General features: G+C 24.8%; 2 protein-coding genes across 3 annotated transcripts; one reads left to right on the top strand and one right to left on the bottom strand.

Annotated features, from left to right (window-relative positions):
- The first annotated feature begins 10,949 nt into the window (after positions 1-10,949).
- On the top strand, positions 10,950-12,706 carry LOC124945910 (probable inactive shikimate kinase like 2, chloroplastic). The gene is made up of 6 exons (XM_047486434.1): positions 10,950-11,253; positions 11,348-11,538; positions 11,611-11,805; positions 11,903-11,964; positions 12,045-12,111; positions 12,180-12,706. The coding sequence occupies exons 1-6, from the start codon at positions 11,005-11,007 to the stop codon at positions 12,565-12,567; spliced, it is 1,152 nt and encodes a 383-aa protein (XP_047342390.1). The 5' UTR covers positions 10,950-11,004; the 3' UTR covers positions 12,568-12,706.
- Positions 12,703-16,016, bottom strand: LOC124945909 (inactive poly [ADP-ribose] polymerase RCD1-like). Of its 2 annotated transcripts, none has more exons than XM_047486432.1 (6): positions 15,895-16,016; positions 14,253-15,411; positions 13,802-14,043; positions 13,342-13,523; positions 13,175-13,246; positions 12,703-12,929 (listed from the first exon to the last, which is right to left on the bottom strand). In XM_047486432.1, the coding sequence occupies exons 2-6, from the start codon at positions 15,305-15,307 to the stop codon at positions 12,822-12,824; spliced, it is 1,659 nt and encodes a 552-aa protein (XP_047342388.1). In that variant the 5' UTR covers positions 15,308-15,411; positions 15,895-16,016; the 3' UTR covers positions 12,703-12,821. The 2 variants fall into 2 exon arrangements, with proteins under 2 accessions (XP_047342388.1, XP_047342389.1); XM_047486433.1 differs by having other exon boundaries at positions 15,955-15,997.
- Positions 16,017-19,107: the final 3,091 nt, after the last annotated feature.

Here is a 19,107-nt window from a genome sequence, read left to right as displayed (position 1 = left end):
GAGAGGAGATAAAAAGAAAATTGCGTTTAAATGTAAAATATATTTAATTATAATTTTTTGTTAGCTTTTTACACCAAATTATTATAGTAGATTATTAAGCAAACGTTAAACGCTCAAAATTAAATGTTGAATCAAACTCACCCTTAATATATTTTTATTAGAATGTTGAGTTTCGTTTCTCTTTCCGAGTGCCGACTAATTCTCTGGTTAATTATTTATATTTTGTGGTTAAGGCAGGAGAGAAATGATGCATTAATATTATGTTTTAAGATTTTTTTTTTGTTTCAAGAAAACAAATATATTGTAAGAAGGTTAATTAATAATGGTATATTTATGTTTTTATACATTAATCTAATTAAATTCAAATACATTAATGTTATAAACTAAATTTAACCTGAGACATATAATTAAAATTTTATTTATTTATATCTGGATTTAGATAACTAAAAAACTAAAAAAAGTATTTCAAATGAAACTAATATAAAGTTGAATAAAATAGGTAAAAAAGAAACAGGCAAATTTAAATTACATCTATATTGACTTGATTTGAAAAATATCTAGAACTGGATTAATTACAGTTGGGTTTGGATTAATATTATTAATAAAAAAAATTAAAATATTGTTTTCTTTTTGATATCTCATTCAAATATATATTAATTTATATGAGTTAAAATTTTAAAATATATATATATATATATATATTGCGAGTTAAATAGAACGAAATGATCTAGACCAAACGAACAAATATCACTATAATTTTAAATAAGAACATTAAATGCATGCAGTTTCATACAATTCTTTCTTAAATAAGAACATTTAATGCATACAGTCTAACGACATTTAATTTTTTTAAAATTAATTTTATCAATTAAGCTATAATAGTGAATTTGTTCTACTTTTTATATTTCAAAATCGATCATATCTTCAAACACTTTGTTTATTTTTAATATATATTTATATATATTGACTTGATTAGAAATTTCTTATTTCATATTTACCATTCATTGCTATTTTTCTTTTTTAAGATTCGCCAAAGTGTTTTTATTTTGTTTTTCTTTGTGTTGTTTAGTGGTAAAGTTCTATTTTCTTTCATGATGGACGGTTGTTTTTTGAGATGGGTGTCTTTTTCTTTCTTTTTTTATCTTTCCCACAAATTTGCTCATATTTGGTGTTTGTATGTCCTCATTTATCCACGAATAATGAAAAGTTTTACCTTTCAAAAAATTATTATTTTTAAAAAATAATTCATGTATAATGAAAAATTACTAGTCTTTTTTTAGTTTAAGTTTCTTTTCATTATATATTTGTCATTTACTCACATTCTTTACAAAATTAACAGTATTTTTAACAAGGAATGCAATTAATTTGTAGAAGACAGCTTATTACCTAAGGAATTCTTGAGAATCAAAATTCATAATATATAGTACTAATTTAATTGACAGAAATAGAACAATAATTATTTAGAGCTTTTTACATATAAAGCCAATTTTTTGAAAAGTTGGCTATTCCCTCTTCTCTCCAGAAAGCTTGAGTTGAGCAATGATGGCATACTTTTCTTCATTCATGGATTTTGTAATTTAATAATTTTAAGGGATTGTTGTAAGTCATGTTTTTAATTTTAAAAACCACTTGTTTCGGTTTGAGTTGTGTAAAATTTTATTAGTTTGAGTTATTTTAATAAAAATTAAAAAAGAAAAAACATAATAATTTTGATCTTTTTTTTTATAATGAGGTGATATTCTATTATTTGACATTATTAATCCAAAACGAAGAAGTTTCTCTATATATATAAATGTGAAAAATTACTTCTTACTAAAACTATTTAATAATTAGAATATTTGTCATTAAATCCTTTTTTTTTATGGTAGCATATATAACCCACCAAAATCATTCTACTTTCTAACATTAATTCAAAACATAAATAATTTTTCATTGATTAAATAGTAGTAATAGTGTAACAGACAACTTTATATTTGAATTATATTATGTACAATAATTGATCTATGTTATTGAATAAGTTTTTGTTTTTAGTTTGACTCTGACCAACTTATAACCATTGAATAATATATATATAGGTACATACATACATGGACCATCTTATAACTATTTTGAAAATTTTAATATTAATTAGAAATGAAAATGGAGACAAAAACAAGTAATGTGCAGCAAGAAATCACCTACTTTTAGATCAATATCTTAACCTAATATATATATATTTTAATTTTTTTTTATTCTAATAAAATTGTGTGTGTGTGGGTGTGAGAGAGAGAGTTTATGGGACCAGAGAGAGACCCGAAGAATGTCAAATAATTTTACCATCATTACACTATCATTCATTCATTCATTCATTCTCGGTCCACGAGCGTGACCACGTGTCACAATCTGGTCCATTTGCTCTGGACCGGACAATAGCCTGATGACCGTCTGATCTGTCTGTTTGGCGTGGAGATGGTGACTCATGAAATGACCCTCTCGACACCTTGTTTTCATCCCAAAAATCTCAAACTGTTCAAATCCTCTTATCTTTACTATTTACTATTTACAATTCATTTTTCAATTTTATAACCATCCATAAAAGTTATATTATTCAACCGATTCAGACTAGCTAGCTAGTAAAAGTAAAACGAGAGACCGTTTTAAATCTCATTTGAGTAGCTCGAGAAGTGGTTGGTTGGTTGGCTGCATGGGAAAAAGCTGAGTAATTAATGGGTTTTCACCAGCAGTAATAAATAACTTACTTTTTTTTCTTTTTTTTTTATAACAAAAGTAGTCCCCTCCCCCTCCCCTCTCCTCCCCACCCCGGTTCAGAGTTCAGACAATCTCTGAAAGCTGCTTTTAAGAGAAAGAAATTAATAGACGAACAATCAATTTGTATATATATATATATATATATGTAAGACAATTAAAAAAATATTAATATTGGAAAATGAAGTATCAAAAGAATAATTCAAAGAAAGGGACAAATAAAGCCTGAACAAGACAATTAAGACAGAGAGAGAAATATCAATATATAGATAATATATATATCATACCCACATTGCCGAGATTCTCGCGGGATCTAAATTACACCATTTTTCTAAAATTAATTAAAATATATATATAACTTTTTTTTATTTCTTTCTAGCAGATCCATTTTTTATAAGATGAAAATTAAGAATTTATTTGAAGTTTGGAGTAATAAATTAAAGAAATATATGTGTATAATGGGGAATCAAACTAAACCCTAAATTGGCCGTCCGTGAGGGAGGGAGGAAGAGAAATGATTTTGCACTCCATTGCTTGATGATTGACACCTCGCTGACTATTAAAGACAGTACGTATTTACTGTGTATTCTCTCTCTCTCACACACACACACACACTCTCTCTGCAGCCTTTTCTTCTTTCATTTCTCTCTCCTTAGGCTAGTTTAGGTTAGACTAGCTAGGGTTCATAAAGAGGAGCTGAGGGTTTAATTTTCTTATATTAGGGTTTGTTTGTTTGTTTTGATAGAATAGAAATACAAATTGATTTGCAATTTCAGAATAAAACAATTATACAAAGCCCGAGGTTTCTGAAAGTGACCATGCATGATCTGGTTTGTAATAAAACAAAAGATGGTCATGTCTTTGTCTGCCCGGCATTCAAGGCGGGCTCTCTTCCTCCTTCTCCTTCTTCTTCTGAAATTCTTATCCCACTCTCATGCATTCATGCTCTTTAATTAATTAATTAATCTCAACTACCCCACATTATATATTATGTCAATTTTTAACTCACAGTTCTAGGTATCAATATTAAAAATAATATAATTAAAGAGTTATTAAATGATAATACTTTGTTTTGTTTTAGAAGGTTATAGGTTAGAGTCTTTAATTTGATGATCATTTTTTAACAAATATAAACAAGTGTAGGATTTTTTTTATTTCATAAATGATTTGCATTTCCTTGTGAGTTTTGGATTATGCAAATACATTTTCCTTTTGTGGTTAAAACATATTTTCTATCAATTTAATTGATGATGGTAAACTATATATATATAAGACTGAATTTGATAATATTACTAAAAATATTGAAAAAACAAAAAGGATTATTTGTTATTATATTTTGTAACTAAGGCCTAGAGTAGCTATAATTCAGTCTGGGCTAACTATGTTATGGGCTATAATGAATTCAGTATGGGACTCTTGGCTAACTATTATGGGCTAGACAAATATGTAATGTATTAATAATTTTATTTACCCAATAAAATATTTGGACTTATCTTGGATTAGTTATAGCATCTTCTCAAGTTGTCATATGAGTCATATGCGCAAGGGGTTATCAAATCCAATTTCAAGATTCTTGGGTTAATTACATGAGTCTTGTTTGGTTTTCAAAATAATTTATGAATTATTTTAATTTTTTTGATTAAATGTGATTTTGATAAAATACAGTATTATATATATATATATATATATATATATATATATATATATATATATATATATATATATATATATATATATATATATATATATTAGTTAATAAATCAAGTTGGGTAATTAATTAAAAGATAGTAAAATTTTGAACTATATTTAAAAATGACCTAATAGTCACCTTATTAAGGACCTCTTTGAGCAAAACTTTGATTAAGGTTTATCATATGATTCATATCACAATTTTATACTCACTTAAAATTCTATCAGACATAACTTCTTAAATTTTAAAAATAAAAAACTTATTTTAGACAACCATTACAATGGTTAGAAACATTATTATACCTGAGTTATGTGACACATATCATGATAACTACACCATAAACGGTTGAATTAGAGACTCCATTTATAATAAACTATATACTTGTTAATTAAAGTTTATTGAGTTTGTATTTGAATTTTGAATTTGTCTTTCCTCTCTTAAGAGTTATTTAGTTTTTAGAATATTAATGTTTACCTATAAATATATTATTATTAAGAGTTGAGAAATAAATTCTAAGTCAAAAACTTTATATTTATTCTTCTCTTCATAGTAAAAATTTGGTGATAGCTATAATGTATCTAGCTCATTTGAGTGAAGCACGATAAATTTATGTTTTTCTTTTTTTCTTGCATTAGTACACATCGTTTCAAGTAAGTCAGATTTAGAGAATCTAAATCCAACAATTAGTATAGAGTTATTAGGCTATATCGGAGAATTGGAAACGATGGCAAACGAGAAAAGTATTAGACACTGGATTTAAAGATTTATTATTATATTTATTAATATTATTTATTATTATTTTCATAATTATTATTATTTTTAGAATTATTATTAATATTATTATCATTATTATTATTTTTGGAATTATTAATAATATTATTATTATTTTCAGAATTATTATTATTATTATTATTTTCAGAATTATTATTATTATATGTATTATTATTTTACTTATTATTATTATTTTTCAGAATTAATACTATTATTATTATATTTATTATTTTCATTATATTTATAATTATAATATTTATTATTATTATTTTCAGAATTATTATTATTATTATTATTATTATTATTAATTTCAAAATTATTAATATTATTATTATTTTCAGAATTACTATTATTATTATTATTATTTTCAGAATTATTATTATTATTATTTTCAAAATTATTATTATTATTTTCAGAATTATTATTAACATTATTATTATCAACAAAATTATTATTATTATTATGATTATGATTTTCAGAGTTATTAATATTATTATTATTATTTTCAAAATTATTCATATTATTTACAAAATTATTATTATTTTCAGAATTATTAATATTATATTTATTATTATTATATTTATATTTATTAATATTATTAATATTATTAATATTAATATATTGGACTCATTATTATTATTAACATTATTTTTTTTAAACATTATTATTATTATTTTCAGAATTATTATTATTATTATTTTATTTATTATTATTGTAATTATTATAATTATGATATTTATTATTATTATTGTAATTATTATAATTATGATATTTATTAATATTATTCTTATTTATTTATTTATTATTATTGTTATAATTATGATATTATTATTATTATATTTATTATTATAATTATAATATTTATTATTAAAATTATTATTATATTTATTAATATTGTTTTCAGAATTATTATTATTATTTTCAGTTTTAATATTATTATTATTATTATAATTATTATCAGAATTATATTATTATTATATTTATTATTTTTAGAATTATTATTATAATTATTTTCAAAATTATTATTATTATATTTATTATTATTAATATATTAATTATTATTTATTTATTTATTTATCAGAATCATTATTATTATTATTTTCAAAATTATTAAAATTAATAAAATTATTATTAATATATTAATTATTATTTATTTATTTATTTATTTATTTATTTATTTATCAGAATCATTATTATTTTTATTTTCAAAATTATTAAAATTAATAAAATTATTATTAATTTCAAAATAATAAATATTATATTTTTAATTATTATTATAATAATAATAATTATTATTATGATTATATTAAGAAAATAATTATTAATTTCAAAATAATAAATATTATATTTTTAATTATTATTATAATAATAATAAATATTATTATTATTATGATTAGATTAATGCAGATAATCTTAATAACTTAAAAAAAAATTAAGAAAGAACTTAAATCTTAATAACTTAAGAAATTAAGAAAGAACTTAAATCTTTAATAACTTAAGAAATTAAGAAAGAACTTAAATCTTTAACTTTAATCTGGATATCCTTAATAATATTATTTTCATTATTATTATTATTATTATTATTATTTCATACTTATTATTATTATTATTGTTATAATTATTATTATTATTATTTCAGAATTATTTTTAATATTATTATTATTATTTTCAGAATTATTATTATCAGTATTATTTTTAGAATTATTATTATTATTAATTTATTTATTTATTATTACATTTATTATTATATTTATTATATTTATTATAAATTTTTATCAAGAATTATTATTATTATTATTATTTTTAGAATTATTATTACTATTATTATTTTCAGAATTATTATTAACATTATTATTATTATTTTCAGAATTATTATTATTATTATTATATTATTACTATTTATTATTAAATTTATTAATATTATTATATTTATTATAATTATTTTTCAGAATTATTATTATTATTATTTTCATATTTATTATTATTATTATTATTTTTTCATAATTATTATTAATATTATTATTATTTTCAGAATTATTATTATCATTATTATTTTTAGAATTATTATTATTATATTTATTTATTATTACATTTATTATTATATTTATTATATTTATTAATATTATTATATTTATTATAAATATTTATCAGAATTATTATTATTATTATTTTCAGAATAATTATTAATATTATTATTTTCAGAATTATTATTAACATTATTATTATTATTTTCAGAATTATTATTATTATTATTTTATTTATTATTATTATTTATTATTAAATTTATTATAATTATTTTTCAGAATTATTATTATTATTATTTTCATTATTATTATTTTTATTAATATTATTTATTATTTTCGGATTTATTATTATTATGATTTTCAGAATTATTAATATTATTATTTTCATAATAATATTTATTATTATTATATTTAATAAAAAAAAATTATTATTATATTTATAATATTTTCAGAATTATTGTTATTATTATTATAATTTTCAGAATTATTATTATAATTTTCAGTATTTTAATATTATAATTATAATTATAATATTTATTATTATTATTATTTTCAGAATTATTATTATTATTATTATTAATTTTCAGAATTATTATTATTATTTTCAGAATTATTATTATTATTATTATTTTTATTATTATCAGAATTCTTATTATTTTTATTTTCAGAATTATTTATATTATTATTATTCTAATTATTAATATTATTTTATGAATTTTTTTTTTCAGAATTTTTAATATTATTTATTATTATTTTTATTTTCATAATTATTTATATTATTATTATTCTAATTATAAATATTTTTTTATGAATTATTTTTTTTCAGAATTTTTAATATTATTTATTATTAATATATTTATTAATATTATAATTATTATTATTATCATCATCCTTATTATTTTAAGAATTATTATTATTATTTATTATATTTATTAATATTATATTTATTAATATTATAATTATTATTATTACAGTAATTATTATTATCATCATCATTATTTGAAGCACTATTATTAATATTATTTCAGAATTATTAATATTATTATTATTATTTTCAGAATTATTATTATTATTATAAATATTATTTTAGGATTTATTATTATTTTCAGAATTATTTTTTTGTTTTATATTTATATATATATACTAAAAGAAAAAATAAATAATTTAAAAACGAGAGTACTTGATAGAATTTATGACTTTATTGTGATGATGATTATAGACTTTAAAAATTATATTATATTATATATATATATTAACTTTGCTCCAAAAATATATTCTCCCCAAATTCAGTTTCAACGAATCCAAGCTTCATCTTCCTATTTAATTTCAAAGAACATTGGGGTCTTATTTCTGTCTAGACTCTAGAACAAAGACATTTTCAAAACATTGATGAATAATTAAAAATACCATAATTAAAAGAATTATATTTCAGTTAATTTGATTACTTAAAAAAGGAGATATATGGCTGCTTATATATATATAGAATGCTTATATATAAAACACATACAACAATTGTTCCATTCTCATAATTAACTAATTAACTCCCATATATAAATGATTACACACTCTCTTGATTAATCAAAGTTGAACACATAGTATGATAATAGTACATCATCTACAATTATTTTAAAATCGCATTTGTCCTCCACAATTTTAGACGCTTATCCAATCAATTTTAAACCTCGTCATAAATATTGGTAAAACTATCTCAAAATTGCATATATATATATATATATATATATATATATATATATATATATATATATATATATATATATATATATATATATATATATATATATATATATATATAGTTGGTATCTTTCTTCTAAATATTTTCCTCAAGTGCTATTAAATTTTAGACTTGTGCGTGTCCAATCAATTTAAACATTCTCATATATAATTGTTAAAACTATCTCAAAATACATATATATGTGGTTGGTATCTTTCTTCTAAATATCTTCCTTAAATACTATTAAATCATTAATGTATCACATTCAGTTTATTAAGTACTTTTAAAATTTGGAATCATAGAAATTATTAGCAAGAAATGAAAATTTATTATATTCTAACTTGATTGAAAATACATACTTTATTTTTTTCTTTTCAACATACGAATTTAATTATAAAGTCTTTAATGAATATATCATAAAAAAACTAAGACCATATTATTTTTCTCAAATTATATATTAGCATTTTTAACTATATTTTTTAAGACATGATAATCATATAAAGCACTAAAATGCGAGACTGTACTATTAAGGAATGTATTGCATTTCAAATCTTGTTAAATTGTAAACAAACAAAACAAAGAGAAATAAGCTAAAAATACAATACAAATTATAAAATATGTTACCTTTAAATTCATAAAAAGTAAGTGGAAATGAAGAACAATAGATCAACTTGATAAGGGGATTCACAATACTTCCTAGGGATGTTACACAATAGTCAACAAAAATAATGTAAGAGATATATGACAATATATCCATAAAATAATGTGCACATTAAAAATAATATAATTAAAAAGGTATTAGAGGATATTATATATATATATATATATATATATATTCCTAGGGAGATCGATTAAATGTGTATTCATTAATCTAATTATATAGTATTTTGTTTTGTTTTAGAAGGCAGTATGTTAGTCTTTAATTTGATGACCGTTATTGAACAAATATAAACAAGTGTGGGATATTTTTATTTATTTTATAAATGATTTGTATTTCCTTGAGTTTTGGATTATGTAAATACATGTGGTAAGAAGAATATCATTTGTACTATATTATAATATATCTTTGTGGTTATTCTATAAATTTAATTGATGATGGGTAAACTTTATATAAGCCTCAATTTGATAATAGTACTAAAATATTGAAAAAGCAAAAATAACACTATTATTTGTTATTATATATTGTAACTAAGGCCTATAGACTAGAGTAGCTAATGTTATGGGCTATAATTCAGTATGGGACTCTGGGCTAACTATTATGGGTTAGACAAGGCTGTAATGGGTTAATAATTTTATAGGCTATAATTCATTACGGGCCTCAAATTTTACCCAATGGAATATTTGGACTTATATTCTCAAGTTGTCATATGCAAGGGGTTATGATGGTGATGGCACCAAATGGTTAATTATAAGAGAGAGAGACCTAGCTTTGTTTGGTTTTTAAAATAATTTATGAATTATTTAAAAAAAATTGATTAATAGTTATTAATATATAATGATAAAATATATATTTATATTTTAATATTTTGATTAATAAATAAAACTGTATAATTAATTAAAATATAGTAAAATTATATTTAAATATATTTGAAAATCAAAGACTTGTAATCACCCTATCAACAACCTTTGAGCAAAACCTTGATTAAGCCTTATTATATCATTTAATTCTCACTTAAAATTCTATTGAGATATCCTCCTAAACTTTAAAAATAATAGTCATTAATCATTATTATTATACATGAGTTGTGACTTGTGACACATTTCATGATAGGTACTACATAACCATGTTAAAGAGGTCATAGCATCATTCTTTGAACAAAGCTTATTATTAATATGATCTACAACCCTATCTAGCTAGCTAGGAATTACAAACCCACTATTGTTTTTCAAGAACTCCAAGAACGTATATAGATTTTTTTTAGTTTGAAGATAATAATAATAATAATAATGATATACAGTATTTCACAGAAAATATATAAAAACTTCTTATCCATTCGGATTCAGAAAGAAAGAAAGGGGGGAGAAAGAAGAAGAAGAAGAGAATGGCTAGCAGTACGAGGTGGAGTATCTGCTTCATCTCTCCTAAAAACCCAACAACTAAATCCATTAATCATCATCCTCAATTCTCTATTTACAAACCCATTTCAACCCCTTCTTCTTCTTCTTCTTCTTCTTCCTTGACTATTTCCGGCGTATCTTCTTCGACCACCTGTTTCACTCCTCGCCGGAAATTGAGTCGCATAGCCTGCAAAAGCGCCTCCACCATTTTCACAGGCACCACCCATTATGAGGTTCATCTCTTTCTTTCTTTCTTTCTTTCTTTATTTATTTATCTATATTATATTCTTGATTCGGAATTGACTGTCTGGAATATTTTCTGAGCAGTTCACAGATGGTTCAACCGACGTGGAATTAAGGTTAGAACTCAATGGACATGATGTTCAAAGTTCCAGAGATGTCTTTGTCGATACAGATGAGAACTCTCTGACAATCAGAATCCAACGGCCTGGATACAACAAAACTCTCATGGAGACGACTTGTCTCTATGACAAAATAAAACCATCCGAAACAATATGGTTTGTAAAACACTAAAGATTCGTTTATTTATGGTTTTGATTATTAATGTTGATCTATAATAATTATAATAGGTTTATAGATGATGAACAACTTGTTGTTAACTTGAAGAAGAATGACCCAGATTTGAAATGGCCTGATATCATAGAGACATGGGAGTCCCTCACAGCAGGAGTGCTGCAGATTCTACAAGGAACATCTATCTACTTGGTTGGAGATTCAACTGAAATCAATCAGAAAATTGCTCGTGAACTAGCTGTTGGTCTTAAGTAAACAAAACCATGAATGTTGTTGTTTTTTAAGACACACACTACTAACACTTGAAGACACTCTATTTAATCTTCATCGCGTTTTTGCTTTTTGCAGGTATACGCCACTCAACACCAAGGATTTGTTAGAAACATTTGCCAAGCAGAGCATCGAGTCATGTGAGTAGAGTACCATTTGTGAATAATAAGGTGGTAAGATTTTTGTTTTTGTTTTTTTGAAGTTTTGTTATCGATTTCAGGGGTGGTTGATGAAGGATTGGACTCGGTTGCAGAAGCAGAAAGTTTGATATTGGAAAACCTTAGCAGGTATGAACTGATTTTGGTTATGATCTATTAAAAGTAGTGTGTACTAATATTAGTTTGCTGTTATGCAGTCATGTTCGAGCGGTTGTGGCTACATTAGGAGGAGAACATGGTGCTTCAAGAAGGGGAGATAAGTGGCAACATATTTATGCCGGTTTTTCAGTATGGTTGTCACAGTCCGAAGCTACGGATGAAGATTCAGCGAAAGAGGAGGTTAAGAACCACATTCAAACTGGCGGTACTTCTTACTCTAATGCAGATGTTGTTGTGAAGCTTGCCGGTTGGGATCCCACCTATGCCAAAACCGTCGCTCAGGCTTCATTGAGCGCAATTAAACGATTGATTCTATCGGATAAAAAACTTCCAGGTAAAAAGAGCTTATACATAAGGTTGGGTTGTCGGGGTGACTGGCCAAACATCAAACCACCCGGTTGGGACCCTTGCTCTGAAAGGGGTTAATTTTTTATTTTTTTTTGCATGAAACCATAAATATTGATGGGTATGATTGTAATTGTATGGTTGAAAAGATTTTGATTAAACCTCCTTCGGATATGAGTTCATCAAAGGGGTTTCTAAAGGTTATTGAAAATTTATATGATCCTTTCGAAATGAAACCAAACCTAAAAAAAAGTTGCAAAGAAAAGTTCCAAACCCAAGTATTCACAGTTAGGATACTTGCAGATATCAGTCAATTTCTCCAAAGTCATTTTTTACTAGGGAGAAGGCTGTTTGTTGCTTTCTAGAGGAGGGTTGGATGAACTCCCTACCCTTCCTCCTTCTTTAGGTGCAGCATCTGGTTCACTCTTTGGATTTGCAAATGCCTGTATAGAAAATACTTTAATAAATCTAAAACTAGCTAGCTAGCTAAAATAAATATATCACTAGACCCATTTGGAATCGATGTAATGATGGGGATTATTTTGGGGTCTGGTTCTAAATAATCCCAAACCAATCAAAACCTCTAATAAGTTGATATGAAAGGGATAAAAGTGGACAGGATTTTAACATCCACCATTATTAGGTTTACACTATCACAATGGAAACAAAAATAGCTACAAATCCATACCTGTCTCAATAGAGAATCACCTACGGTCAATCGCAGACCTGTGACAAAGTCTTCACGCCTCATCTTCTTCATCTACAGCGTGGGAATGAGATTATGGAGGAAAAAACATCAGTACAACTCTTATGAAAAAGACAAACTCACAAAAGAGCATCATGTAGAGAACATACCTGTAACAATTTATAATATTTTTGAATTAAATTAATATCTTTAGGATGTACTTTATCTGTAAGTGCATCAAACAGAGGAAGAAGAGGTATATAGGAAACCATTGCAGCATTGGCCGAAAGTCCCTTTGAACAAGGATTGACTGATGAAATTTTAAGCTTACTCTCATTTACAGCATTAATACCTGCAATTTTGAAAAGAGCATGCTCAAGTGTTAAACATGTTACAAGGATTTGATCTAGAAAAAAAATAACAATGATGAAAATGAAAGAAGATATTGTAATCCATGTTTGTATGAGCTTTAACATCTGAGAACATCAAACTAGCCTCAAACCATCCAAGTTTGTCAGTATGACAGAAAAAATCAACCAAATAGGAAAGAAATGTGTATTCTTGCAAACATTAAGCTTATAGTTCAAAATTTAACTGGAGTATAAGAAAATTGAAAACAGGAAAGGTCACCTGCAGCATCAGAAGACACCTTGAAATTGATCACATATTCTGGGTAAATATGAGTGTTTATATTCATATTCCACACTACATAACGACTGGGACGAGCAAGATCATCCACACCACTATCATACTCTTCACTGCTAGGATGGAACTGTGTGGATCCTGGATGAAGAACCTCCATATTCCCCATTATTACACGACATAATACCATATGTTGCACCCTATTTTCGTCACCGTCAAAATAGTTTTTACTGTATAAGTTAGAAAGAAGAAACAAAAAGAAAATTAGATCCAGCCCCATAAATGTATGTATAATTAGACATATACACATGCATACATAAACATCTACATCTTGGCTAGAAGAGATTAAATGAAATGCCTGAAAGTGAACTTAGCCTTATCTCCAGACTAGGTTCCATGGACCAATATAGTCAGTAGAGTGTGACAAAGAAATACTAACCCGATAGAAGCAGAGTTTACTGGTGTCAGATGAAAACCATCACCATATGTGGGTTTGGTTGTGGGCATGACTTGCTGTTGCTGGATCCCATACTTCATGATACTGAAAAGTGCAGCCTTCGGCAAAGGACACCAAGCATATCGAACATTTGCATCACCACTGTACTTTTTGGTGATTTCGAGTTGCTTCTGGAACAGCTCCAGACGAATGTCTGCTGAAGTACCAGAACTGCGAAAAATTTGGAGAATCTCTGCTTTAACAGATGAGTCCAAGCTCATGAAGAACATTTTCCTTATGATATCAGAATCAAGATTTCTAAATTCAGCACTAGTGCCATCCATCAAATTATTTTCTAGTTGATCAGTTTCTACATGATTCACCTCAACTTCTGCATTATAGTTGCCAACATTAGGCATTCTCACCCCATAATTTGATTCATCAGAATGTTCAATCAACCTTTGACAATCTACTCCATCCACATCAGCTTTTAGCTTCAGTTTGAGGTTGTTGTACTGATGAGGCATTTCAGATTGATGCTTTTGACCATCAGTTTCATCATGGTAGCTACTATTATGGAACTCGTCATCATCAATAAGGGTCTCTGGAAAGAAACGTTGATCTGCTTCATCAATCCAGGCAATTGATTGTCCTAAACCAGTTTTCAAGTTCAAAAGCATCATATGTACAAAATCCAGAACAAATGTATGACCATTGAATTCTACCTGACTAGTGGCTTTATTCATCCAGAGATCTTTTTTAACAATATCAACCAGATCACTGGGAAAATCACTCCATTTACCACTCTGATAGTACATCAGCTGTTTTGGCACTCTACTTCTAGTAAAACCTGTATAAGACTTATGTGCAGATCTCATGCAAGCAGTTTGGCTACCACCATACAGGCCACTGAATGCACCCAAGTTAGTCCTCTTTGTAATCTTTTTGGTTGAGGGATTTAATGAAATATGCAAAGGTAACTTGGATTTCCCATCCCAGTGTCTTCTATTTGTATCAACAATAACCTGATGGACATTAGTTGATGCCTCGGATTCCATATCACCAACTATATCAATTCTTGCAATAGAACTCAATCAGTTCTGGTTATGCCTAAGGACTCCACACAAGAAAACCTGGATACTTTGTAAATCAGGAAGTCACTCTGGAAAAAGAAAAACACAGATATAACTTTACAAACATCCTGACAGATAGATAATAGATCCAAATAGACAACAACATGGAAAAACAGTAATCTCAGATAAAATATAGAAACCAAAACACTCAATTGAGAATGGGGACAAGCCAACAAGGAACCTATAGTCCAAAGAATTTGTACAGAAGAAGGGGATACAAGTTTAAGCATCATTTAGCCTTAAAAATTTAGGTACATTTGTTATCCAAGTCTAGATTTCAAGTTGGACATTTTACAGAGGTGATTATAGATCAAAGTTTATCCCTTACAATACAAGTTCGTAGATTTAGACGGATCAAACCCTTTAAAACAAAATTCAAGTGAAAATCAAAAACAAACTTCTTCAAATGAAAGCAAGTGAAGAAAACCTTTATACACCTCAAAATTTCACGAGACTTGATGAATAGAGCACCAAATGAATGAACAACAGATATGAAAGAAATGGAACATTACTGATTCAGTTGAGAAGATTACTACAGAAGATATCGAAGATATAACTTGTATAACCCATACACTTTCATTGATCAAGCGGTGACGAGACAGACAAGCGAGAAATCATCGAATTGTTTTCTCGATCCTCTTCCTTCTTTTCTTACTGGAATCCAAACCCTTTATCGACCTTGTTATAAAATAAGTGTCCAAATCCGAACGGACCGCCTTATCAAAAATAAATTTCTTGAGTTGAAAAACGAAATATTGCATGAACACCACCTGTCCTTATATCCCATAAATTTCATTTTAACTTTGAATTCTAGAAAATGTACAGTGGTGAATTTGTGAATTGAGGATTAAATGTTTAAACCAGCAAGAAATCTAGTCAGCCTAAGGTCAATTTTTTTCAAAGCATTTATTAATTATGTAATCAACTATATAAATAAACAATCTCACTTCAATTAGTGATTAAACATTACTAACAAATGTTATGTATGAATCAAATCATTCATTTGTTAAATCTAGTCAAAATTTGATAATATTTGAAAACGACATCTCGTCTAGCGAGGTGAACACAAACCATCGATTAAAATTGTAGTTACTACCTACTAGTCATTTGGTGATTAATAATCAATGGTGGGGTTACCACAAAGTTGGGGTTGTTATAGTTACAAACTAGTTGATAGTTTGCTGATAAGTGTTTCGGGTAGTTATTATTATGTATTCAGTTTAGTTTAGTTCGTTGATAAGTATTTCGGGTAGTTATTATTAGTTACTTCGTTTAGTTTATTTTGTATAAATACATTTTCTTAATAGCATTAACATTAATCCTCCACTATAATTAAGTGAAGATTGTTTTAAAATTCTTTGGAATGATTAAGTTTGAAATTTTGAGATATTTAATTAGTTTGATACGGTAAATTATTTTATTAGAGCAAATGAAATTTAACGTGAAATCCATAAACCCATGGAAAACATGTTTCACTTCTTACTTTATTTTGATAATTAAATGATTCAAAATATTAATTAAAATAATATATATTTTATTGTTTTTATAAATATTAAATACAAAATATATTTCAAGTTAGGTAAGTTTGATATGAACGAGGTTGTTACAATTTAATTGAACTACCATTTTCCTTCACATTTTGTATTACAGTGCCCCCACTCGTTGACTAGTATCACTTTTTTAGCTTTTTCTTTAAAAATTTTTATAATTTTTTATTTTAATTATATATATTTACTAAATATTAGTATAATAAAAATATATATTTTTTTATTTAGAACTCTTATAGTGCAATTAATCACCGCAGATTAATCACATACCCGCAAACATACCCATCGAACTAAACTTACCAATGCGTTTCTATAAAATTTCAACAAATTATTAAATTAAAATTTTCAGAATAACATTCTAAACTTCAAATTTAAATTGTTGTTTTCAAACATCACATTTTTTTTTTCTTTGCTAAATTATTAAACCACATAATTTTTTTTAATTGATAAATTATCAAACAAAAATAAAACATAAATAATTTTAAAATTTAGATAGAATATCATGATATTTATATATAAATGCATTGAGCCATGATGAAAGCCATGCATAACAGACCAAATCTAGTTCAATCCCCACTAAAAACTTGATAAAAAAAATATTAATAGAGATAAATTTAACACTAATGACAGTTTTGAATGCTCCTAATGAAAAAAGAAAAGAAAAAGTCACATACTTACTAATTACTATAGTTAAAATAAAAGTCATTCTTACCCATAAAATAAAAACTCATCTTTCACGAGTGGTATGAGATTGATGCTTATTTCCAACACCAACAAGATGTACTCTATATCATTGTAAAGACTAAAAAAGACTCAAACAATTAAATGATAAGCCATTTTATTGCAACTTAACCAAAAAGTTATAGGGGAAGAAGAAAAATTTGGGTGGACTCGAACCACCAAACCCTATAAGTGAAAACATTAAGCCATTCTCCTTGACGTTCTTTTTATTATAGTAATCCTAACTTATATCAGTGAAAATATTAAGCCAGACAGATTTTAACACAAAGATTGACACTTTTAAATGCAAAATTGTTAGGTTGTCAAAATATTTTTAAATTAAAATAAACAAACTAATATAAACATGCTAATTTTTATAAATAAAAATGACAAGTTTGTGGTTTAACTATATGTCGTAATTTATACGTTAGAGTAAACCAATTATTAAGGGAAGTCATTTACAATTTTTGAAATAAAAATTGATCAAATCTTATGCTATTTTCTTATATATGTCTTTCAAACAAATAAATTTTTATAAATAATAAATAAAAAATAAAAAACTTGTAAAATAACAAATATAACATAAATGTACTTATTGAATTTTTCAATTTGGAGAACACCTCGATGTTTCATTTTTTTCAAATATAACCATTATTCTTTATTTTTGTATTGTCGTAATAAATAAATTAATATATAATAATTTAAAATAATCTTTACACATACAATTCATTCAATTTTCCATTAACATATACAAGCATCAGACTGCCACATTTAAATTTTATAACATCACAAATAACTGATTTAAATTCATACAAACAAAAATTCTAATCATAATTTCACACACATTATAAATATAAATAATAAATTTTATTGTACTAAAAAAAATCTTGTATAAATTTTCATTTTCATTTTCTTTATTAATACCTATAAATTTTTCCTTTCCTTTTACATTGTAATCAATACAAATATTTATAAAAATATTACATCAATTAAAATATTAATAATTAAACATTATAAACTATTCATCCATAAATATTTTATATTACAAATAAAACAGTGAAAATGAATTAGTATGACAAGTATTTTCTTATGAACAAAAGATTATCTAGTATAATTTGACAACAAATATTAATATACATTACTTAACAGATTTATTTTTACATTTTCCTTAATTTAGGTTTGAATAATAAAAAAATTAAAAATCTAAAACTAATTGTAAAATTTATATTGTTTCGTTTTCTAAACCAGGCAGAGTGATAGAACTACTGTGTTTAGTGTGAGCATTTAGCCCGTACATTTGCACGAGTAATAATATAAAAATCGTGAAAAAAAATTACGAATAATATTTTTTGACATTTTTTAACCGTTTTAAGTTTATGGGTGAGTCAACCCATAATCCGACTCAAGTATCCATTTACTCAACATCATTATATATATAGATTAGTTAGTTAAAAAGTT

Source organism: Impatiens glandulifera, chromosome 7, assembly GCF_907164915.1.
Source record: "Impatiens glandulifera chromosome 7, dImpGla2.1, whole genome shotgun sequence".
Lineage (NCBI taxonomy): Eukaryota > Viridiplantae > Streptophyta > Magnoliopsida > Ericales > Balsaminaceae > Impatiens > Impatiens glandulifera.
The sequence above is the reverse complement of the archived record's forward strand: the minus strand, read 5'-3'. Positions and strand labels throughout refer to the sequence as shown.